Source organism: Ceratotherium simum, chromosome X (genome assembly GCF_057802395.1).
Source record: "Ceratotherium simum simum isolate JZ-2026a chromosome X, ASM5780239v1, whole genome shotgun sequence".
Lineage (NCBI taxonomy): Eukaryota > Metazoa > Chordata > Mammalia > Perissodactyla > Rhinocerotidae > Ceratotherium > Ceratotherium simum.
This window is the reverse complement of record NC_141940.1, coordinates 78196838-78222939: the sequence shown is the minus strand read 5'-3', so window position 1 is coordinate 78222939 and position 26102 is coordinate 78196838. Positions and strand designations below refer to the sequence as shown.

General features: G+C 40.0%; 1 protein-coding gene across 9 annotated transcripts in view; it reads left to right on the top strand.

The window, feature by feature from the left end:
* The first annotated feature begins 3290 nt into the window (after positions 1-3290).
* Positions 3291-26102, top strand: part of HEPH (hephaestin) — a 153910-nt gene continuing 131098 nt past the window's right edge. For 8 of the 9 annotated variants that reach the window (XM_087427471.1, XM_087427477.1, XM_004439902.3 and 5 more), the window contains exons 1-7: positions 3465-3631; positions 5278-5522; positions 6522-6734; positions 7456-7638; positions 8671-8925; positions 11581-11749; positions 12942-13078. In XM_087427471.1, the coding sequence (XP_087283597.1) occupies positions 3465-3631; positions 5278-5522; positions 6522-6734; positions 7456-7638; positions 8671-8925; positions 11581-11749; positions 12942-13078 (1369 nt within the window). Of the gene's footprint in view, positions 3308-3451; positions 3632-5277; positions 5523-6521; positions 6735-7455; positions 7639-8670; positions 8926-11580; positions 11750-12941; positions 13079-26102 lie in introns of those variants that run through there. The other variant, XM_087427476.1, reaches the window with a different exon arrangement.

Below are 26102 nucleotides of genomic sequence, written 5' to 3'. Positions count from 1 at the left end.
GTGAAAAGTTTACATAGGGCTTTCACATCCTTCATTTCATTTGCTCTTCATAGCAAACTAATGAGCCCAAAGCAGAGATTATCTCCATTTGAGAGAAAAAGAAACTGAGACTCAGTAAATTAGGTGACTTGCTCAATGTCATACAACTAATAAATGATGAATCTAGAACTATAACCTATTTTTTCTACGGTCTTAAGTCTTTCAATTTTATCATGAAATAGCAAGGTGATTCTAAAGAAATTTTATGAGTTTTCTCTCTCTTCTGTTCTTTTAGTGTATGATAAAACCAAATTAAAAACAATTACAACAATGACAATAGCAACAACAAATGTAGATTTGGGAAGAAAAAAATTAGGTCAGTGACTAGAAGGAAAGAAAATCAGGTGCCTACTAGGTCCCCAATGCTGTCTCATTCAAACACAACTGAAAACAGTACTCAAACCTAAGTTTATATGACTCAAAAGTTCTTGTTCCTTTCATTATATCATGTTGCTTCCAAAGAGACTAATCTCAGTCATATACACATTCCTGTGTGCTTAGTGTGTATTACTGTATATGGGAACTTATGAGTGTGTTGTGGCTATCCATAAAATGTTAAAGCTTTGTGATCTTGGCAAGTTTCATTTCTAAACCTATTTTCTCATCTGTAATAATAATAATCACTAATACTTTTTGATTACTTAGTTGTGCACTTGAGTACTTATTTGTGTTCTATGTACTTACAGATCTTAATTCATTTAATCCTCACTACTCTGAGATGTGGCTAATAGTATTAATTCCATTTCAAAGATAAAAACACTACAGCTAGAGAAGTGAAACATTATATCAAGTTACACAGCTAGGAAAAATGGAGCCAGGATTCGTTTAGGTAGTCTGATTCCAAAGCCTGTGCCCTGGATGCAAATTGGGGAAAACAATCCTTATCTAGTAAGAGTTTGAGAGGTAAATAATATAGCAGATATGAAAAACATACTGTAAAGTAGAAAGTGCTGGGTAAATGCTAGGTAGTATTCTTTTCCCAGGTTCTACTGTCTAGCCATTTTGATCATCAGTCACCACCTTTGAATGCTTGTTCATTGTATGCTGAAGGTCGGTATGAGTCTTTTATGGGAATATTTCCAAGCTTACCATGTGTTTTTCCAATTGTAAAACTCTTACCTGGGACAGTTTTCTCTTTAGGTAAGTGAGTTTAAGGCACAACGGCCCTGCTGGCACCTCTCTGAGAAGGAAGTTTGAAGGAGTTCCATGATGCATTCAGACTTCCATTGAATCAAGGACACTCCCTCCCTGTTGAGGGTTCTAAGGCATGTTTTTTGTGTATATGCATGTGAGTGTACAAGTATGTTTTGTGGAAGGTTGTATAGCATGGTGATTAAGAACATAGACAGTGAAGCCATGATTACTGGACTCATAACCCAACTATGCTGTTAACTAGGTGTCCTTGGGCAAATTACTTTATGCTTCTGTTCTGCAGTTTCTCCTGTAATACGGGGGTAATAATGGCATCTGCTTCATAGTGTGGTTGTGAAGAATAAATTATTTAATCTATGTAAATCACTTAGAAAAGTGTCTGGCATGCCACACACACACAATAAATATTGATTTATTATCATTATTATGAAAGTGACTGTGTGGTCTGTGTATGGATACAAGTCTGTGCATCTCTGCATTTAGATAAGACTGCGTGCACCTATGTGTATGCAAGTGCATATATATGTGCGTTTATGTTATATTGTCTGTGTTTCTGTGTTTTACTGTAGCTGTGTATGGTATGACTGAGTGCTTCATTCCCGCCCCAAGAATCTAACTTCCTGGCTCATGTACTGAAATGAGAGGATGGAGATTTAGTTCTGACTCTGACTTAGGATTGGACCCATGAAATTGGCTTGTGCATAGCAGAGAACCAGCAGAAAACATTACTGCTGAGAAGTTAATAATATTTCCCTCACATATTCCCATTTGTTTTGTTTCATTTTTCACATTTTTTGAATTATAACATACATACAGAAAAGCACACAAATGCTAAGTTCATAGCTCAATGTATTTTCACAAACTGAACACATCTGTGTGCCCAGTATATAGACCAAGAAACAGAACATTACCTAAAAGCCTTCCTCCTCTTCACTTCCCAGTCATTGATCTCTACCTCAAGGACAAATACCATCTTGGCTTCTAACAGCATATATTAGTTTTGTCTGATTTTGTGCTTTATATAAATGAAATCATACAGGATGTACTCTTTTCTGTCTGGTTTCTTTCTGCAACATTACATTTGTGAGAGGCATCCATATTTTCAGGTGTAGTTATAGTTTGTTCATTATCCTTGCTATATAGAATTCCACTGTACAAATAAAGTATAATTTACTCATTCCTTCTAGTGTTCATGGACTGTTTGGCTGTTTTCATTTGGGGCCTATGAACATTCTAGTAAATGTCTTTTGGTGAATTCTCATTTGTTTTTAAACACAATTCAAAGAGGATGAGGGCCGGCCCTGTGGCTTGGTGGTTAAGTGCGCGCGCTGCGATGCTGGTGGCCCGGGTTCGGATCCCGGGTGCGCATCGAGGCACCACTTCTCCGTTCATCCTGAGGCCGAGTCCCACATACAGCAATTAGAAGGATGTGCAGCTACGACACACAACTATCCACTGGGGCTTTGGGGGGAAAAATAAAATAAATAAAATCTTAAAAAAAAAAAAAAAAAAACAAAGAGGATGAAAAGTGGCAACAATGAAAACAGAGGCACAGGGAGAATTAGTGATTTGATTCAGGTATTGAGTGAATCAGTGGCCCAATCAGGCTTCTGGTGCCTGTTTCCTGATTCCTGAGCCAGAGTACATTCTTACTTCTATACTGCTGAAGGAACTGGATCCAGATTTCTCTTCTGAAAGAAGTGATACACAACTATCAGTACAAGTGATCTTTTTTTTTTTTGTGAGGAAGATCAGACCTGAGCTAACATCCATGCCAATCCTCCTCTTTTTGCTGAGGAAGACCAGCCCTGAGCTAACATCTATTGCCAATCCTCCTCCTTTTTTTCCCTTTTTCTCCCCAAAGCTCAAGTAGATAGTTGTATGTCATAGTTGCACATCCTGCTAGTTGCTGTATGTGGGATGCCGCTTCAGCATGGCCCGACAAGCGGTGTGTTGGTGCGTGCCCAGGATCCAAACCCAGGCAGCCAGTAGAGGAGTATGCACACTTAACCACTAAGCCACGGGCCCGGCCCCTGAACAAGTGACTTTTTAACATTGCCCTCCAAAGTCCAGTGTGTAGAAATCATTGAACATTTGTTGAACTGAAAGGAATCAGGTAAAGTAGAGCCTCTGGGCTAATTGGTTTTTGCTTTCTCAGTCACTCGGTCTGGCTCCTACCTCTTTAGTATTCCAGACACATTCAAAGCCCCTTTGTTCTCTTTCTTCCATATCAGCAGCTATTCATTTGCCTGTTTTCCAGAGTAATGTGGAGCATGGAGCGAGGCCACCTCCTCTGGACTCTGCTGTTCGTGCAACCCTTGTGGCCCCAACTGACTGATGGGGCAACTCGAGTCTACTACCTGGGCGTCCGGGACGTGCAGTGGAACTATGCTCCCAAGGGAAGGAATGGCATCACCAACCAGCCTCTTGACAGTGACATGTAGGTTTAATCTCTTGTGAAATTAGAGCTGGAGTTGGTGGGGGGACACCCTTGAGGTCAAGAGATAGCCTCTTGAGTACCTTTTGCCAGGGTGTGGTAGCAACCAGCTCCTGATCTCTCTGGGCCATACACCCAGTGGCACATTTCCTGAGAAGAAGGCTAGTTGACTCAGAAACCAGTATCTCATATAAAGTCTGCTTTCCCACACTGAGGTGCCTCAGCATTTTTAGACTCCTAAAGGTAATTCCATATTCCCTTGACTCTAAGATGATATCCACACTGCTGTTTTAATAATAGCTGTTTAGCTTTAAAAGAGAGAGAGAAACATGAAATATTTACAGTGTTTGTAAGATGCGTGTGGTGGAAATATGCCCCATAGTTCAATGGACCTATACTGATTTCAGATGTGTGAAAATGTAAAAAAATAAAGTAAACCTTAAAATCAAAGAAATAGCAGTAATAGCTATCACTTATGTAACTATCTGTGACAGGCACCATACTAGAAATTTACATACTTCATCTCACCTAATTCTTACAAAATGTCTGGGAGGTGAGTATGAATCTCCTCTTGTAGATGAGAAAACTGAGGCTCTGGGAGATCAAGTGACTCGCCCAAGTCTCACAGCTAGTAAATGAAAGAGCTAGGATTTGAACCTGGGTAATGTGGACGCAAATCTTGTACTCTTCTCACCATTCTGCCTTTCACAGTTCCCACAGGATTAACCTTTCTTGATCTTAGAGCCTTGCAAGTGCTCCCCGAATATCTGTTGAAAAAAACAAGTGGATATATTAAAGAATCTTTTGTGATCATGAATCACTTTGTCTCTTCAAAGCCTCAAAGTTTTCCAAAGTTGACTGTAACATCCCAGACCTCTCTAAGAAGAATTAGAGTAAGAAAAACAGCTGTCTTTTTTGACAAACCATCTTTCTATCCATCTAGTTTTCGAGGTACAGTCTTTGTATTAAAAGTGTCCTTGAGGGATAAGTTAGTTATCCCCCATCCCCAATACTTTGAAGTAATAGTTAACATTTATTAAGCTTTTACTATTTTTCAGGCACTGTCCTAAGCTCTTTATGTATTTTAATTATTTTAGTCACCACTAACATCCGTATGAGTTTGGTACTGTGATTATCTCCATTTTACAGATGGGGAAATTGTGCACAGAGAAGTTAAGTAACTTGCTCAAAGTCCCACATATTTGGAAGTGGCAATATCAGCATTTATTGGAACCATCCTGGCTCCAGAGCTTGTGTTTTTAACCACTAGGCTACAAGACCTCCCATGTATAGCAGGACAACACTAAGTCAGGCCACATGGACAGGGAGTTGATCACTTAAAAAGAGTCAGTCCATAGTTGGTTGTCTCCCCATTACTATATATTTGGTTGAACCACATGAAATTGCCTTTTTTGTAGGTTGAGTGGTCAAATATTAGCAATTTCATATGCTTTAACTTAATACTTCCCATTGTCTAACAGTTAGATTCTAACCTGAAGCTTTCATGTTTTGATCAGTACAATCTCTTTTCCTCTTGTTTTGCCCTAAACAAAAATGGACACTTTTTGGTTGGCCTCCTCTGGAAAAGAACCCTCCAGAGGTTTGAAGATTGTGGCAAAATTCTGACTCCGTCTTTCCTTCCTTCCTAGAGTAGCTTCCAGCTTCCTAAAGTCTGACAAGAACCGGATAGGGAGCAGCTACAAGAAGACCATCTACAAGGAATATAAGGATGGTTCATACATGGATGAAATGGCCCAGCCTGCCTGGTTGGGCTTCTTGGGGCCAGTGTTGCAGGCTGAGGTGGGAGATGTCATCCTTATCCACCTGAAGAATTTTGCCACTCGTCCCTACACCATCCACCCTCATGGTGTTTTCTATGAGAAGGACTCAGAAGGTAAATCAGCCCACCCTTTCTTTCTCCTGTCGGCAGAAAATATCACTTTTCTTTTATTGCCATCTGAGAGAGAAAAGCTGGGAACAAAGATAGTCTTTTCTTCCTTATGATCTGAGGTGGCAGGGACTCTCCTCAGAAAAACATGGTTGGGTACTGTTACCAGTTCTGTTATTCATATATGGTGTGACTTTGGGCAAGTCACTGACTCTCTCTGGGCTTCAGATTCTTCAGTAGGAATGTGGAGATTCAATGCACATTTTATCACAAAGAATTACTTGAATATCATTTTCATAAAATATTTGTGCTTTGCAAAGAGAAGAGTGTGCTGTGAATGTAAGGGAGCATTATTCTAGTGCCACAGTCTTCCAAAAAGTCCATTTTTTTTTATTAAGAGGGAGTTGAGTTTACTCAACCGTATCTCCCACTATCCCAGGCCCAATGGCCTATAACACTGACACAACAGTGAGTGAGGAGAATAGAGAGGGAAATCATAAGGTCCTGACTTGGCCACTAACTTCCTGTATGACCTTGGGCAAAAGTTACTTTTCCTCAGTTTTCTCTTCCATAAAATGAGAAAGTGGACCAACTGAGTATTAAGTTGCCTTTAGACTGAAATTTTATGATTGTCTGCTTTCTGTTTTCCAAAGTGAGTGCTTGAAGGGAGGAAATTATATCTTCTTCCTTGCCTCCATGACACCAGCTTTGCATTAGGGCACTACTAGATCAGGCTGTGCAGCACTTTCCATGGCCACAGCTCCTTCCCCAATGGCTGCCACCTCTCTACCCATTGTTGATGTGAGGTGTGGGGTTCTTTAACTAGATATTACCTGAATCTGTGCCCTCCTCAGGCTATGAGGAACACTGTGCTTGACCTTTGAACTCTACCTTTCACAAGACTGGACCTAGGTGTCCCATATGTCAGCCCTCTCTTGGCTTCTATATCTGCCAGATTCCATCTCACTCAACCTGGGACTAGGCATGTGCAATTTCATTTTCTAGGCTCCCTATACCCAGATGGCTCCTCTGGTCAGCTAAAAGCTGATGATTCTGTTCCACCGGGAGGCAGCCACATCTACAACTGGACCATTCCAGAAGGACATGCACCCACTGATGCTGACCCAGCATGCCTCACCTGGATCTACCATTCTCATGTAGATGCTCCACGAGATATTGCGACTGGCCTCATTGGACCTCTTATCACCTGTAAAAGAGGTACTGGCCCCAAGGGTGAGCTATGAGATGCAATTTGAAATATCTAGGGGAAGCAGTGATATAGTTGAACCACCTACATATTGAGCAGCAGCCTGAGGAGCATTAATATAGCAGCACGTTTGTTTATTAGCAGAAATAAACCCCGCCAAACCCTTTTTCCACAATTATTTCTATTTCATTACCTTTTGTTCCCTAAAAAAACCCCTAAAACCAACAAAACTTTTCTACTTTCTTATTTTTTTCTTAGTTCACTTAAAAGCTTGAATTAGTAATGATGGGAGTCAAGTCACATAAAAGTAAGTTGTGTGGTAAGAGTTTAAGTGTGGAGAGGATTCAAAGTGTAGCAATCAGGATTTGGGGAGGATTGTGGACTTGGTTGAAAATAGCATATGTTTAATGTATAGTTGGGCCTGGAGATCTAGGCTCTGCAGGAGTGTGGTCAAGTTAAGGCCCTGGGTTGAAAACATAGGCAGGGGTGGTAGCAGAGAATTATTCTAGATCCTATGTGTCCCACCTTCAAGTCCTAGGCTTAACTGAATTCGTGGTTTTATCTGGGGAGTTTGGAAATAGAAATTAGCAACAGAAGACTCTATCTGCTTTTCTGTTGCTAACAGACCATTAAGGCCCCCTCTCTTCCTATTAATTTCTTATGAGTCCCCCTTGCAGCTTACTGTTGCTAAGGAAAGGAGATTCTCAAGGGCACCATTCTTACTCATCCTAGGAACCCTGGATGGGAACTCCATTCCTCGGCGACAGGACGTGGACAATAATTTCTTCCTGCTCTTCAGTGTGATAGATGAGAACCTTAGCTGGCATATCGATGAGAACATTTTCACTTACTGCTCAGACCCTGCCTCAGTGGACAAAGAAGATGAGGCCTTTCGGGAGAGCAATAGAATGCATGGTGAGCTGGAGGAGGTAGCCACACCGTGACAGTGAACACTGATGGAGGGTTTCCACTGGATCTAGCATTTGTTGGGTGCTTTCACATACCTAGTCCTTTTTAATCCTCACAATGACCAGGGGTAGTAGGTGGCTTTTCCCTGTTTTACCTCCGAGGAAACTGAGGCTCCAGGATTACACAGCAGATAAAATTTTAGCAGCATAGCTGTCTGACTAAATAGGCTGTGCATTTGCCATTAGCTGTCCTGCCTCATAACGTGGAATAGCCCAGGCTGTTGACTCCAAAGTCATACACTACGTGATCAGTCACTTTGTTCTAAAAGGGATGCAAGCTGGAAGAATTACCCACTTTGTGGAGAAAAATGGTTGCCTATAAGGGAATCCACAATGTTAATTAACTAAAGGCACAAAAGCCCCGAGGTATGGGCAGAGAACTGATTTAAGGAATAGAAACAAGTTGATTTTGCTTTTGTTTAGTTAAGGGAATGATTTACTTACCTTTGGTGACAGAGGTGGGCTCAAAGCCAGACAGTGCCAAGGGGAGGTGAAAATTCAGAGGGAATATGTAAGGGATGGCTTGGACAGCTGAGATTTCTCTTGGGTTTTATAACTACTGCTTGTAATAACCATGATAATTAATTAGCTAACTTGACAATTGTCCTGTGGAAATTTCAGAAGGAAATTGGCTTGGAAGGAAAGAATAGCTTGCACAATAAACCCCATTCCTTTGAAAGCTTCCTCAGATTGCTGGGTTGGAATCTTGGCTCTACCACTTAATAGCTGTGGCGTTGAGAGAGAAGTAACTTTGTCTATCTGAACCTTGGTTTTCTTATTTTTTGCATGAGACCAATTATATCTGCTTATTTCCCAGGGCTGTTTGTGAGATTTAAATGAGATAACACATTTGGTCAGCACAGTGTGCTCTTTAAAACATCATCTAAATGTTATCTATTGTTATTGTCAGGGGGTAAGTCTTCTCCCATTGTGCTGTTCTTTCCTAACTCTGATATTTTCTTTGGGTTTTCTTTTGCAGCAATCAATGGCTTTGTCTTTGGGAATGTACCTGACCTGAACATGTGTGCACAGAAGCGTGTGGCCTGGCACTTGTTTGGCATGGGCAATGAAGTAGATGTCCACACAGCTTTCTTTCATGGACAAATGCTTACCATTCGAGGCCACCGCACTGATGTGGCTCACATCTTTCCAGCCACCTTTGTCACTGCTGAAATGGTGCCCCAAGAACCTGGCACATGGTTAATTAGCTGTCAAGTGAATAGTCACTTGCAAGGTGAAATCCAATATCTCTGACCCTTGAGGTATAGGAGGGAGGTGGTAATAATGGTCATCAGGAACCTGGGCTTCTGGCCTGAAGCCATAAGATAGGTCTTTCAGGTGTGACAGCTAGATATAAAGGATGAAACAGTAGACTAGAATTCTGGGGACCCAGATTCCTTCCTGGCTCAGACATTAACTCGCAGGGTGACCTTGAGCACATCTTTCTGGGTTTCATCTTCCCCATTTCTAACATAAGGTGGTACAGAGATGGATAAGTGGACTTTTAAGATACCCTTTTTTGCTCAGAATTCTAAGAAACTAAGACCTGGAACTGATTAAACAGACAGTGAAGGAGAGATTAGTTAAAGAAAAGTGAGGCTTCTACAGGAGATCATGGAGCATTGTAGGCAAGTAGTGACACTCTAGTTGGGACCCAATAGCAATAGGGATGGAAGGCTTGGTTTTCAGAGGGAGAATGGTCGAAGTAATGGCATAGTGAGTTGAGGCACATCAGAGGAAAGGAGGAACATATGAGGCAATGGAAAGAACACTAGATAAGTGATTAGAAGATTTGAGTTGTCTCAGCTCTGTGAAAAACTCACCATATGACTTTGGAAATGTCCTTTCCCATTTCTAGGCCTCATTTGTCACATCTATAAAATGGGAGATTTGGTCTAAATGGTCTCTAAGATCCTCTTTAGTTCTCACTTTCTAGAATTATTTGATGTATGGTAAATTAGGTGGGTGTCAGAAAAGTGATACGTAAGTCTGTGAAAGTGGATTTGAGTAGGTGAGAAGTTATAGACTCTTGGGATAATGAGTCTTTGGTGGTAGGTTTGACCCAATAGGGGTCAGTTACTTGTGCTCCATCATCCAGGGTCTGTCCTCAGTCCCAAGTGCACCTGGGTAAGCTTATGAATGTGGATGGAGTTTAGGGGTGCAGCTCAATAGAGGTACAAGCATGGGCCTTAGAGCCAGACAAGCCTGGATTCAAATCCTGGTTCCACCAGTTGCTTAGTTACGTTTGGCAAGTCATATCACTTCTCTCAGCCTCTGTTTCCTCATCTGGGGATTGCAATAATGATTCCTACCTCCTAAAGTTATAGTGAAGTTTCAGAGAGATGATGTGATTTTGAATCTTAGAAATTAGGGGAATGATGAGACCAAGATAGTGAATATAAGAAAAGAAAATGAGCACTCAAATTTGCAGTTAAAAGATAAGAGTTTAAGTCTGAACTCCACCACTGATTAGCTGTGTAATCTTGGGCAAATTACTTAACTTCTCTGATCCTTAGTTTTCTTCATCTGCAAAAGGGGATATTAAAATTCTGTTTTATAAGGTGGTTATGAGGATTGAAGGAGACAACATACATAAAGCACCTGACAAAAGGCTTGACATATAATACATATTAAACAAAATTGAATATCCTGGGGCCGGCCCCTGGGGTAGCGGTTAAGTGGGCACGCTCTGCTGCTGGCGGCCCGGGTTCGGAACTCAGGCACACACCGATGCACTGCTTGTCAGGCCATGCTGTGGTGGAGTCCCACATAAATTGGAAGAAGATTGGCACGGATGTTAGCTCAGGGCTGATCTTCCTCACACACACACACAAAAAATGAATGTCTTTTCCTCCTCTTTCTTCACACCTCAGATTTCTAATTTACAAATTTTAAATCTCCTTGTGATGTTGTGAGATTCAAATGAGATAATGTACCTGAATGACCTCCATAAGTTGCCAAGGAAATATAAGGTAGTATCATCCATTACCACTATGCCTCCACGTAACATCTTCCACATTTGGAGACACTACTTAAATCTACATTTTCCTGACAGTCCCAAGTCTGAAGCTTCATCTCCATGTATAGAATATGTTCTATTATTTTGGAAGCTTCCAACTTTATAAATAACTTACTCTTCTTTTTTAATTTGATGCTCCCACCAGCCCAGTGGGGTAGATTTTCCTATTCTCTTCATTTACAAAACAGACATTAAAACTCAGATCTAGGAAATGACTTGCCTAAGATCCTACAGATAGTGATAAGGCTTGGACTTGAATTCAGGTATTCTTTTTTTTTTTTTTTTGTGAGGGAGATCAGCCCTAAACTAACATCCGTGCTAATCCTCCTCCTTTTGCTGAGGAAGACCGGCTCTGAGCTAACATCTATTGCCAATCGTCCTCCTTTTTTTCCCCCAAAGCCCCAGTAGATAGTTGTATGTCATAGTTGCACATCCTTCTAGTTGCTGTATGTGGGACACCTCAGCATGGCCAGAGAAGCGGTGCGTCGGTGCGCGCCCGGGATCCAAACCCGGGCTGCCAGTAGCGGAGCGTGCGCACTTAACCGCTAAGCCACCGGGCCGGCCCAAATTCAGGTATTCTAACTTCAATATCTGTGATGTTTCTACAATGTAAGCCTTTTGCAGAGGCAGGAATGAGGATCTGGTAGAGTCAGTGTCAGTGAGCAGGTGGAGATGCTTGAATTCCCACCTAGGCTCTCTCTTTCCCAGCCAGGTTCTTGAGGAGTGAGAGAAAGTGGCCCATTTGGAGACAGGGGTAAAGAGCCTAGTAGAGGGTGAGAGGGGAAAACATTAGGAGAATGAAGAAGGTGAGTTGTCTGGGTAGAAGATCTGTTGGGTGGAATGAGGCCAGCCTTGATGTTCTTCCTCCAGATGGTATGCAAGCTCTCTACAAGGTCAAGTCTTGCTCCATGGCCCCTCCTGTGAACCTACTCACAGGCAAAGTCCGGCAGTACTTCATTGAGGCCCATGAGATTCGATGGGACTACGGCCCAATGGGGCATGATGGGAGTACTGGGAAGAATTTGAGGGAGCCAGGCAGGTAAGAGGCAGTGGGCTCCCTCTCCCTACTCCTGGGCCCAGATCCAAAAACCTATTACTCCCTCCCAGAAATCTCTCACTTCACTTGGGTGTCACAATCATTGTCTGGCTGGAGTTAAATTACACCACTGTTAGCCAAATTCCTGTGGCCTCCTGGAGAGCTTGCTCTTGGGGAGCTACAAAACATCTTGTAGGGTGATGTCATATCTCCAGCAAAGGGTCCAAGTAGAGTTTGATATTGGTCCTGCTATAATCCCAGGCCACATTTGGAAAAGAAGGCCCAGGTGGGACCCAGATCAGTTGAAATAGCATTTCTTTGTCTCTTCTTTATTTTGCCCAATATTTTCCTCCTTGCTCCTTCCTTTCTTTTCCATAGTCTGAAGGAAGCATTTAATCAGGAGTGTAAAAAGCACTCTGAGAAATGTAGAAAGAGGGGAAACAAGCTGCCTTGTGTCCATTCCATGCCTATCCTTTTGGAGAAATTTCTCCCAATTTTCCTGTCTCATCCATGACTCAGATGTGGGAAAGACAGAGCAGAAGGTTAGTGCCCTATTCCATTGCTAGGCCTTAAGTTATGCCAACTCACTGAGCTATCAGTGATTCCAGGTCTTTCACAGAAGAGTTTGTGGGGGAATATCCTAGGGGACCCATCATGTTTATTCTTCCAGCAGGAAATAGAATGAGTCTCTAGAAAATGTAGGAAAGTAGGCACTTGGGTCTCAGGATGGCTTCTAGAATCTCCAACTAGGCCTGCTAAATTAGTAGGCTTTTATTGTGGAATGAAGGATATTCTTGATTAAGGGGAGAATGGATCATGAGTACCTGAGGATGATTAAGGACAGATGTCAGGCTACTTAACTCTAGAGGGTAGAACTAGTCCCAGTGTCTGGAACTTACAAGCAAGAAGATTTCAGCCTACTATAAAGAACAACTCCAATCATTAAAACTATCCAAAGTAAGAATAATTGCTTTCTCTGAAAATGATTTCCCTAACCTTGGAATGGCTCAAGCAGAAGCTATATTTCACTTATTAGTGGTGTCACCAGATGAGATATTTTCACTGGGTGGAAGGTAACCTGGATGATCTCTGAGGTCCTTCCTAACAATAAAGATCCATAACTTGATGAGCTTAAGGGTGAGTTGGGGGGGGTCTCATAATTAAATCATGTGACATTTGCCTCCTTATATGCTAGTGGCTCAGATAAATTTTTCCAGAAGAGCTCCAGCAGAATTGGGGGCACTTACTGGAAAGTCCGATATGAAGCCTTCCAAGATGAGACATTCCAGGAAAAGGTGCAGCTGGAGGAAGATGAACATCTTGGAATCCTGGGTGAGGAATTTTTAACTTGTGAAGTTCATTGACTAGAGCCAGAGAACTGGGAGAGACTTGGAAACTGGAGCCTGGGTGCAACTCAGAGGCACACTCTAGATCAGCATCTTCCAAAGTGAGTTCTAAGAGATGAGTGTTTTGTGAAAAAGGGTTATGGGCCTGAATGTGTTTGCAAGACACTAGGTTAAACATAGTCAAATAGTGTTCTTTGCTGCAGGGCTTCTCAGAGCATTGGATTTTTATTTGTTCTTCATGAATCTCCAAATGGGAATAGAGTATGTAACATTTCTCATACTTACTTTACTACTGAACCTTTTTTCAGTGAACATCTTCTGGTAGCACTGTTGTACAGGTCACACTTTTAGAAGTACTTCTCTAGATATATTTGTTAAGGACTATATAAAGCAGTAAGCCTGTCCAGGTTCTTGGTAATATGGTGCCAGGAGTAGATTGGCATGACATGCATACATGCTTGCAATGGTGAGGGATGCAGAACAAGGCCTAGAGCCTGACCTTGCAGAATGTATCCAGAAGGTCTAAAGCACGGTATTGCGATTAGTATAGCAAAGTTGGTTGTGGTTTAGTCACTTGGTGGAGCCAGGAAACAAAATAGATCAGATGGGAGAAAAAATTGGAAATGAAAGTAATGTAATGGACAATATTCTGGGGATAAGTATGTGGCAGTTGATTCTAGGAGATCTGAACATGGGCAATAAGCTTTTCATTAGCTGGATAAGGAGATATAAGAAGCAGAAACCCATCTTGGGAAAGAGGGTGGGCAGTGAGTATTAAGGACCTATCATTAGCTGGTGTTCAGCATAGGTCCCCAGTCTTTCTTTTTTTTTCTTCAATTTATTTTTATTGTGGTAAAATACACATAACATAAAATTTATCATAACCATTTTTAAGTATACAGTTCAATGGTATTAAATACATTCATAATGTTATACAATCATCACTATCATTCATCTTCATAACTCTTTTCATCTTATAAAACTGAAACTCTATACCCATTAAACAATAACTACCCATTCTCTCCTCCCTTCAGCCCCTGGCAACTACCATGCTACATTCTGTCTCTATAATTTTGACTACTCTAAGTACCTCATATAAGTGGAATCACACAATATTTATCTTTCTGTGACTGGCTCATTTCACTTAGCATAATGTCCTCAGAGTTGATCCATGCAGTAGCATAATACAGAATTTCTTTTCTTTTTAAGGCTGAGTAATATTCCATTGTAGGTATATACTACATTTTGCTTATTCATTCATCCATCAATGGACACTTGTGTTGCTTCCACATTTTAGCTACTGGGAATAATGCTGCTATGAATATGGCTATATAACTATCTCAGACATGCAATCAATTCTCTTGGGTATATCCACAGAAGTGGAATTTCTGGATCACATTGTAATTCTATTTTTAATTTTTTGAAGAACCACCATACTGATTTCCACAGTGGCTGTACCATTTTACATTCCCACCAACAGTGGATAAGCTTTCCAATTTCTCCACATCCTTACTGATGCTTTTTGTTTGTTTGTTTGTCTTTGTTGATAATCACATCCTAATGGGTATGAGGAGGTATCTCACTGTAGTTTTGATTTGCATTTCCCTAATGATTAGCGATGTTGAACATCTTTCGATGTGCTTATTGGCCATTTGCATATCTTCTTTGGAAAAATATCTATTCAGTCCTTTGCCCATATTTAATTTAGTTGCTTATTTTGTTGTTGTTGTTGAGTTGTAAGAGTTCTCTATATATTATAGATATTAATTCCTTATCAGATACAGGCATATCCAGAGATATTGTGGGTTCAGTTCCAGACCACCACAGTAAAGTGAATGTCACAATAAAAAAGGTCACATGAATTTTTTGGTTTCCCAATGCATATAAAAGTTATGTTTACACTATACTGTAGTCTAATAAGTGTTCAATAGCATTATCTCTAAAAAAATTTACAAACCTTAATTAAAAAATATTTTATTGCTAAAAAAATGCTAACCATCATAAGAGCCTTCAGCAAGTTGTAATCTTTTTGCTAGTGGACGGTCTTGCCTCGATTTTGACGGCTGCTGACTGATCAGGGTGGTGGTTGCTGAAGGCTGGAGTGGCTGTGGCAATTAAAAAAACTAAGATAATAGTGAAGTTTGCCACATTGATCAACACTTCCTTTCATCAACAATTTCTCTATAGCATGCAATGCTATTTGATAGCATTTTACCCACAGCAGAACTTCTTTCAAAATTGGAATCAATCCTCTCAAATCCTGCCACTGCTTTATCAACTAAGTTTATGTAATATTCTAAATCCTTTGTTGTCATTTCAACAATCTTCACAGCATCTTCACCAGGAGTAAATTCTATCTCAGGAAACTACTTTCTTTGCTCATCCATAAGAAGCAACTCCTCTACCATTGATGTTTTATCATGAGATTGCAGCGATTCAGTTACATTTTCAGGCTCCACTTCTAATTCTAGTTCTCTTGCTACTTCCAACACATCTGCAGTTACTTCCTCCACTGAAATCTTGAACCCCTCAAGGTCATCTGTGAGGGTTGGAATCATCTTCTACCAAACTCCTATTAGTGTTGATATTTTGACCTCTTCCTATGAATCACAAATGTTCTTAATGGCATCTAGAATGGTGAATCCTTTCCAGAAGGTTTTTCAATTTACTTTGCTCAGATTCATCAGAGGAATCACTATCTATGGCAGCTATAGCATTATAAAATGTATTTCTTAAATAGTAAGACTTGAAAGTCTAAATTACTCCTTGATCCATGGGCTACAGAATGGATGTTGTGTTAGCAGGCATGAAAACAAAATTAATGTCATTGTACATCTCCATCAGTGCTCTTGGGTGAACAGGTGCATTATCAATGAGCAGTAATATTTTAAAAGGAATCTTTTTTTCTGAGCAGTGGTTCTCAACAGAGGGATTAAAATATTCAGTAAGTCATGTTGTAAACAGACATGCTGTCATCCAGGCTCTGTTATTCCATTTATAGACCACAGGCAGAGTAGATTTAGCATAATTCTTAGGGGCTCTAATATCTTTGGAATGGTGAGCATTGGCTTCAATTTAAAAGTCACTAGCTTCATTATCCTATAATAAGACAGTCATCCTGTCCTTTGAAGCTTTGAAGCCAGGCACTGACTTCTCCTCCCCAGCTATGAAAATCCTAGACAGCATCTTCTTCCAATGTAAGGCTGTTTCATCTACATTGAAGATACTTACCTGGCAGGGAAGATACCATGATCACGAAGATCTGTTGTTTAATGTAGCCACCTTCATTAATTATCTTAGCTAGATTTTCTGAATAACTTGCTACAGCTTCTACATCAGCTCTTGCTGCTTCATCTTGCACTTTTATGTTATGGGGATGCCTTCTTTCCTTAAATCTCATGAACCAACCTCTGCTAGCTTCAAACTTTTATTCTGAAGCTTCCTCACCTCTCTCAGCCTTCATATAATTAAAGAGAGTTAGGGCCTTGTTATGGATTAGGTTTGGGCTTAAGGGAATGTTGTGGCTGGTTTGATCTTTTATCCAGGCCATTAAAGCTTTCTCCACATTAGCAATAAAGCTGTTTCGCTTTCTTATCATTCATGAGTTTACGGGAGTAGCACATTCAATTTCCTTCAAGAACTTTCTTTTGCATTCACAACTTGGCTAATTGTTTGGTGCAAGAGGCCTGTAGCTTTTAGCCTATCTCAGCTTTTGACATTCCTTCCTCGCTAAGCTTAATCATTTCTAGCTTTTGATTTAAAGTGAGAGACATGTGACTCTTCCTTTCACTTGAACACTTAGAGGCCATTGTAGGGTTTTTAATTGGCCTAATTTCAATATTGTTGTGTCTCAGGGAATAGCGGGGGTCTGTGGAGAGTGAGTGAGACAGTGGATTGGCCAGTTGGTGGAGCAGGCAGAACACAAACAACATTTATTGATGAAATTCACAGTCCAATATGGGCGTTGTTGTGGTGCCCCCAAATAATTACAATAGTACCTTCAAACATCACTGATCACAGAACACCATAACAAATATAATCACAAGGAAAAAGTTTGAAATATTGCAAGAATTACCAAAATGTGATACAGAGATGTGAAGTGAGCAAATGCTTTGGAAAAATGGCACTAATAGACTTACTTGATGCAGGGTTGCTACAAAATTTCAATTTGTAAAAAATTGTGCTTTATTAAGCAAGGCACAATAAAACTAGGTGTGCCTGTATATGATTTGCAAATATTGTTCTCATTCTGTGGGTTGCCTTTTTACTCTGTTGATAATGTCTTTTTATGCCCATTTTTAAAATTTTCATGAAGTCCGTTATGTCTATTTTTTTCTTTTGTTAGCTGTGCCTTTGGTGTCATATCCAAGAAATCATTGCCAAATCCAACGTTGTGACGATTTTGCCCTATGTTGTCTTAACATTTTTTTAACATTTTATTTTGTTTATTTTATTTTTTTTTTTGTGAGGAAGATCGGCCCTGAGCTAACATCCATGCTAATCCTCCTCTTTTTGCTGAGGAAGACTGGCTCTGAGCTAACATTTATTGCCAATCCTCCTCCTTTTTTTCTCCCTAAAGCCCCAGTAGATAATTGTATGTCATAGTTGCACATCCTTCTAGTTGCTGTATGTGGGACGTGGCCTCAGCATGGCCGGAGAAGTGGTGTGTTGGTGCGTGCCCGGGATCCGAACCCGGGCTGCCAGTAGCGGAGCGTGTGCACTTAACCGCTAAGCTACGGGGCTGGCCCCCTATGTTGTCTTATAGGTGTAGGATTGTTTTAGGTCTTACATTTAGATCTTTGATCTATTTGGTATTAATTTTTGTATATAGTGTTAGTTAAGATTCCAACTTCATTCTTTGGCATGTGGAAATCCAGTTTTCCCAGCACCAATTGTTTAAAAGAACGTCCCCATATATGTGAGGGTTTATTTCTGGGATCTCTATTCTATTCCATTTGTCTATGGGTCTGTCTTTATGCCTGTATCACCTTGTTTTGTTTACTGTAGCTTATAGTAAGTTTTGAAATCAAGAAGTGTGAGTCTTCCAGTTTTGTTCTTCTTTTTCACAATTGTTTTGGCTATTTGGGCTCTGTTGAGATTCCATATAAATTTTAGAATAGGTTTTTCTATTCTACAAAATTGTCATTAGAATTTTATAGGGATTTTATTGAGTCTGTAGATTAAATTGGGTAGTATAAATATTTTAATGATATTGAGTCTTCCAATCTACAAATATGGAATGTGTTTCCATTTATTTGTGTCTTCTTTAATTTATTCCAGCAATGTTTTGTAGTTTTCATTGTACAGGTCTTTTGCATCCTTGGTTAAGATAAATCCTAAGTATTTTATTCTTTCTGATGCTATTACACATGAATTTTTTTGTAATTTATTTTTCAGATTGTTTCATTGTTAGTGTATAGAAATACAACTGACTTTTGTGTGTTGACTTAGTATCCTGCTACTTTGCTGAATTCATTTATTAGCTCTAACAGTTTTTTTGTGGACTCTTTAGGGTTTTTCTACATATAGTATCATATCAATGCAAACAGAGGTAATTTGAGATCTTCCTTTCCAATTTGGATGTCTTTTATTTCTTTTCCTTGACTAATTGCTCTGGCTAGAATTTCCAGTAGTATGTTGAATAGAAGTGGTGAAATCAAGCATCCTTGCCTTGTTCCTGAGGAATCTCAGAGGAAAAGATTTTAAATTTTCACCATTGAGTATGATGTTCACTGTGGGATTTTCATATATGGCTTTTATTATGTTGAGGTAGTGTCCTTCTATTCCTAGTTTTTTGAATGTTTTTATCATGAAAAGGTGTTGAATTTTATCAAATGCTTTCTCTGCATCAATATAGATGATCATGTGTTTTTTTCCTTCATTCTGTTAACATGGTGTATTACATCGATCAACTTTTGTATGTTGAAACATCCTTGTGTTCTAGGACTAAATCTCACTTGGTCATAGTGTATAATCCTTTTAATATGCTGCTGAATTAGATTTCCTAGTATTTTATTGAGGAAATTTGCATCAATGTTCATAAGGGATATTGGTGAGTAGTTTTCCTTTTTTGAAATGTATTTGTCTGGCTTCGGTAACAGGGTAATGCTGGCCTCATAGAATGAGTTGGAAAGTATTCCCTCCTTTCCAATTTTTTGGAAAAGTTTGAGAAGAATTGGTATTACTTCTTTAACTGTTTAGTAGAATTTACCAGTGAAACCATCAGGTCCAGGGCTTTTCTTTATTAGGAGATTTATGATTACTGATTCAATCTCCTTAATAGTTACAGGTCTATTCAGATTTTCTGTTTCTTTATGATTTAGTCTTGGTAGGTTTTCTGTTTTAGGAATTTGTCCATTTCATGTAGGGTATCCAATTCATTGGCATACAATTGTTCATAGTACTATCTTATAACCATTTTTATTTCTGTAAAATAGGTAGTAATGTCCCCACTTTCACTTCTTTTTTTTTTCTTTTTTTTTTAAAAATTTTTTGTTTATTGCAGTAACATTGGTTTACAACATTGTAAAAATTTCCGGTGTACATCACTACACCTCCACTTCTGCACAGATTACATCATGTTCACCACCAAAACACCAACTACAACCCATCACCACAACATGTACCGAACCATCCCCTTCACCCCCCCTCCCCCCCTGCAACCACAAATCCAATCCCTGTCCCTATGTGTTTGTTTATTGTTGTTATTATCTACTACTTAATGAAGGAAATCATACGGTATTTGACCTTATCCCTCTGAGTTATTTCACTTTGCATTATACCCTAAATGTCCATCCATGTTGTCACAAATGGCTGGATTTCATCGTTTCTTATGGCTGAGTAGTATTCCATTGTGTATATATACCACATCTTCTTTATCCATTCGTCCCTTGATGGGCACTTAGGTTGCTTAAAAGTCTTGGCTATTGTGAATAATGCTGCAATGAACACAGGGGTTCATGTACCTTTACAAATTGGTGTTTTCAAGTTCTTTGGATAAATGCCCAAGAGTGGAATAGCTGGATCATATGGTAGTCCTAACCTAGATTTTTTTGAGGAATCTCCATACTGTTTTCCATAGTGGCTGCACCAGTTTGCACTCCCACCAGTAGTGTATGAGAGTTCCCTCCTCTCCACATCCTCTCCAACACATGTTGTTTCCTGTCTTGTTCATTATAGCCATTCTGACGGGCGTGAGGTGATATCTCATTGTAGTTTTGATTTGCATTTCCCTGATACGTAGTGATTTTGAACATATTTTCATGTGTCTGTTGGCCATCTGTATATCTTCTTTGGAGAAATGTCTGTTCAGGTCTTTTGCCCATTTTTTAATTGGGTTGGTAGTTTTTTTGTTGTTGAGATGCATGAGTTCTTTATATATTTTGGAGATTAAGCCGTTATCAGATGTATGGTTTGCAAATATCTTCTCCCAATTGTTAGGTTGTCTTTTCGTTTTGTTGATGGTTTCCTTTGCTGTGCAGAAGCTTTTCAGTTTGATGTAGTCCCATTTGTTTATTTTTTCTATTGTTTCTCTTGCCCGGACAGACATGGTGTTTGAAAAGATGTTGCTAAGACCGATGTCGAAGAGCATACTTCCTATGTTTTCTTCTAGAAGTTTCACAGTTTCAGGTCTTACATTCAAGTCTTTAATCCATTTGGAGTTAATTTTTGTGTATGGTGTAAGGTAAGGGTCTACTTTCATTTTTTTGCATGTGGCTGTCCAGTTTTCCCAACACCATTTGTTGAAGAGACTTTCTTTTCCCCATTGTATATTCTTGGATCCTTTGTCAAAGATTAGCTGTCCATAGATGTGTGGGTTTATTTCTGGGCTTTCGATTCTATTCCATTGATCTGTGTGTCTGTTTTTGTGCCAGTACCATGCTGTTTTGGTTACTATAGCTTTGTAGTATATTTTGAAATCAGGGAGTGTGATACCTCCAGCTTTGTTCTTTTTTCTCAGGATTCCTTTAGCTCTTCGGGGTCTTTTGTTGTTCCATATAAATTTTAGGATTCTTTATTCTATTTCTGTGAAAAATCTTGTTGGAACTTTGAGAGGGATTGCATTGAATCTATAGATGGCTTTAGGAAGTATGGACATCTTAACTATGTTAATTCTTCCAATCCAAGAGCACAGAATATCTTTCCATTTCTTTGTGTCTTCTTCAATTTCTTTCAGAAATGTTTTATAGTTTTCGGTGTACAGATCTTTCACCTCTTTGGTTAAGTTTATTCCTAGGTATTTTATACTTTTTGTTGCAATTGTAAATGGGATGGTATTCTTAATTTCTCTTTCTGCTACTTCGTTGTTAGTGTACAGAAATGCAACTGATTTTTGTATGTTGATTTTGTATCCTGCAAATTTACCATATTCGTTTATTACTTCTAAAAGTTGTCTGGTGGATTCTTTAGGGTTTTCTATATATAAAATCATGTCATCTGCAAATAGTGACAGTTTCACTTCTTCCTTTCCAATTTGGATCCCTTTTATTTCTTTCTCTTGCCCGATTGCTCTGGCTAGGACTTCCAGTACTATGTTAAATAGGAGTGGTGACAGTGGGCATCCTTGTCTGGTTCCTGTTCTTAGAGGGATAGCTTTCAGTTTTTCAACATTGAGGATGATATTAGCTGTGGGTTTCTCATATATGGTCTTTATTATGTTGAGGTACTTTCCTTCTATACCCGTTTTATTCAGAGTTTTTATCATATATGGATGCTGTATCTTGTCAAATGCTTTCTCTGCATCTATTGAGATGATCATGTGATTTTTATTCTTCATTTTATTAATGTGGTGTATCAGTTTGATTGATTTGCGAATGTTAAACCATCCCTGCATACCTGGAATAAATCCCACTTGATCATGGTGTATAATCTTTTTGATGCATTGTTGTATGCGATTTGCTAGTATTTTGTTGAGGATTTTTGCATAGATGTTCATCAGTGATATTGGCCTGTAATTTTCTTTTTTTGTGTTGTCCTTGTCTGGTTTTTGTATCAGGGTAATGTTGGCTTCCTAGAATGAGTTAGGGAGCTTCCCCCCTCATCAATTTTTTGGAAGAGTTTGAGAAGGATAGGTATTAAGTCTTCTTTGAATGTTTGGTAGAATTCACCAGGGAAGCCATCTGGTCCTTGACTTTTATTTTTGGGGAGGTTTTTGATTACTGTTTCGATCTCCTTACTGGTGATTGGTCTATTCAAATTCTCTACTTCTTCTTGTTCCAGTTTTGGAAGGTTGTATGATTCTAAGAATTTATCCCTTGCTACCAGATTGTCGAATTTGTTGTCATATAGCTTTTCATATTATTCTCTTATAATCTTTTGTATTTCTGAGGTGCCTGTTGTAACCTTTCCTCTTTCATTTCTGATTTTACTTATTTGCACCTTCGCTCTTTTTTCCTTGGTGAGTCTAGCTAAAGGTTTGTCAATTTTGTTAATCTTTTCAAAGAATCAGCTCTTGGTTTTATTAATTTTTCTATTGTTTTTTGGTCTCTATTTCATTTATTTCTGCTCTGATTTTTATTATTTCCCTTCTTCTACTGATTTTGGGCTTGATTTGTTCTTCTTTTTCCAGTTCCTTTAGGTGCATTGTTAGATTGTTTACTTGAGATTTTTCTTGTTTGTTGAGATAGGCCTGTATTGCTATAAACTTCCCTCTTAGAACCGCTTTTGCTGTATCCCATAAATTCTGGCATGCAGTATTTTCATTTTCATTTGTCTCCAGGTATTTTTTGATTTCTTCTTTGATTTCTTCGTTAACCCAGTCGTTGTTCAGTAGCATTTTGTTTAATATCCACGTATTTGTGTTTTTTCTGATTTTCTTCCTATAGTTGATTTCTAGTTTCATACCATTGTGATCAGAAAAGATGCTTGGTATTATTTCAATCTTCTTAAATTTATGGAGAATTGTTTTGTGGCCTCATATGTGATCAATCCTGGAGAATGTTCCATGTGCATTTGAAAAGAACGTGTATTCTTTGGTTTTTGGATGGAATGCTCTGTATATATCTACTAGGTCCATTTGTTCTAGTGTGTCGTTTAAGGCCAATGTTTCCTTATTGATCTTCTGTTTGGATGATCTATCCGTTGGTGTAAATGGAGTGTTAAAGTCCCCTACTATTATTGTGTTACTGTCTAATTCTGTTTTTATGTCTGTTAATAATTGCTTTATATATTTAGGTGCACCTACATTGGGTGCGTAGATATTTACAAGTGTTATATCCTCTTGTTAGATTGTGCCCTTGATCATTATGTAATGCCCTTCTTTGTCTCTTTTCACAGTTTTTGTTTTAAAGTCTATTTTGTCTGATATGAGTACTGCTACCCCAGCTGTCTTTTCATTGCCATTTGCGTGGAGTATCTTTTTCCATCCCTTCACTTTCAGTTTGTGAGTGTCTTTAGGTCTGAAGTGTGTCTCTTGTATGCAGCATATATATGGGTCTTGTTTTTTCATCCAGTCAGCCACCCTATGCCTTTTAATTGGAGCATTTAGTCCATTGAAGTTTAAAGTAGCTATCGATAAGTATGTACTTATTGTCATTTTTTAACTTTTTTTTCTCAGTGTTTTAGTAGTCCTTCTCTGTTCCTTTCTTCTTCTATACAGAATTGATGGTCACTTTAGTCTGACCTCTGTCTGAAAGCTCTACTCTTTACCTCCCCTCCTCCCTCCTTTTATGTTTTTGATATCATATCTAACCTCTTTTTTGTGCTTTTGTATCCATTACCCTCTTATCATGGAAATAGATAATTTTTCCTATTTGTGGTCTTCTCTTTTCCCCTTAAATCAGTCCCTTTAACATTTCTTGTAGCACTGGTTTCTTGGTGACAAACTCCTTTAATTTTCGCTTGTCTGGGAAGTTTTTGATCTCTCCTTCCATTTTGAATGATAACCTTGCTGGGTAGAGTATTCTTGGCTGTAAGTTTTTTCCTTTTAGCACTTTAAATATATCGTGACATTCTCTTCTAGCCTTTAAGGTTCCTGCTGAGAAGTCAGCTGATAGCCTTATGGGGTTTCCTTTGTATGTAACTTGAAATTCTCTTGCGGCTTTTAGGATTCTCTCTTTATCTTTAATTCTGGACATTTTGATTATGATGTGTCTTGGTGTGGGCCTCTTTGGATTTATCTTGTTTGGGGCTCTCTGTGCTTCCTGTACCTGGATGTCTGTTTCCTTTCTCAGGTTAGGGAAGTTTTCATCTATTATTTCTTGAAATAGTTTCTCTGCCCCCTTGTCTCGCTCTACTTCTTCCGGGACACCGATAACACGGATGTTAGTGTGCTTGATGTTGTCCCAGAGGTCCCTTAGACTGTCCTCACTCTTTTTAATTCTTTTCTCTTTTACCTGTTCAGCTTAGGTAATTTCTTCTAGTCTTTCGTCCAGCTCACAGATTGGTTCTTCAGTATCCTCTACTCTACTTTTGAGTCCCTCTAATGAATTTTTCATTTCCAGTATTGTATTCTTCATTTCTGATTGGTTCTTTTTTATATCTTCCATTTCTTTGTTGACATTCTCACTGAGTTCATCTATTCTTCTCCACAGATCAGTAAGCATCCTTAACACTCTTAGTTTGAACTCTCTGTCGTGTATGTTGCTCATTTCTGTTTCACTTAGTTCCTTTTCTGGGGTTTTGTCCTGTTCCCTTACTTGGAATGTATTTCTTTGCCTCCTCATTTTGCCTCTTTCCCTGTGTTTGTGTCTATGTATTAGGTAGGTCAGCTATGTCTCCTGTTCTTGGATAGGTGACCTTATGTAAGTGATGCCTTAGGAGGCTTCCAGTGTGCTTCCCTCAGTTCTCAACATTCCAGGGGTGACCCCTAGGTGGGCTACCTGTGTCCTTCTGTTGTGGCCTGTTTGCTCTCCCTGTAGGCACCCAGGGAGGCCGAGTTATGCTCCAGGCCAGCTGTTGTAATGCTCAGCTGCTTGTAGTTGTTGTGGTCCCTTCAGTCTCTTTATCAGGTGTGGGGAGCCCCAGCACAGTTGGCTGCAAGTTCTAATACCACATTTGTGTTGCAGTATTTCTTTTAAGTGAGTAGGCCCCCAGCGTGGCAAGTTGTTAGGCTCAGGGCCTTACAGTTGCTGTAAGCCTCTAGCCTATTAGGTCTCTTGTCAGCTCTCTGAAGATTGCAGATGGGTGGGGCTGGCCTCAGGTACAGGAGCACCCAATTGTTTCAGGCTTTGGAAGGTGGGGCAAACCCCCTACGTGGGTCTTTGAGAAGCACAAGTCTTCTGCAGCTGACAAGCCCTGCCGCCCACAGGTCCACACACACAGTCAACACAGTCCTGCCCTGTGTGCGCGCCCCGACCTCCTGATGTGGACCCAGTCTCTCCAAGGCCGGAGCCCCACACACTCCACCACCGCCCCACACTCTCCACCCACTCCTTGTGCACACCCTGCCCTGCTCAAGTAGACTCAGTTGCCAGGCTGCAGAGAATCCAGTCACCAATCTATGCAGGCCCACAAGTTGCCTGAGGGCTTGTTGTTGGGTGGGGCCAGTCTCTAGTGTGGGCTGCCTGGCCTGGCTGAGCTGGATTTAATCGGTGCTCTAGTGGGTGGGGCAGACCCTGGGCTAGCAGGCCTCAGGGAGAACTCCAATGGCATCCATGTCAGCAAGCCCACACCGGGCCACAACAATGGCTGCCGCCAATGTCCCAGTCCCTGGAGAGGTCTCACCCCTCAAGGAGATTCACTCAGGGCCTATTAGGTGAGTCTCTTTTCACCACAGCACTGTGCACCTTTCTTTCTGCTGATTTTAGGCCACTTTCTGAAATGGGTGAGTTTGCGCATGGGCCCTTTAAGAGCCGGTCTTAGTTTCTTTGTGAACCGGGTTTTCTGGGGGTACTCCCCAATGTTTCAGTAGCAGGCACAGTCAGATATTATGCCACTCGTCTCTATTGTGCTTGGTCCACAAAATGCCCACAGCAGGGGCGCTCCCTGGCTCAGGGCCCCGCACCTCCATGGAGGCTGTGTACCTATGAGCTGCTCCTGGGCGGCTGTGAAGCTGGTGGCTTGTGAAGGCA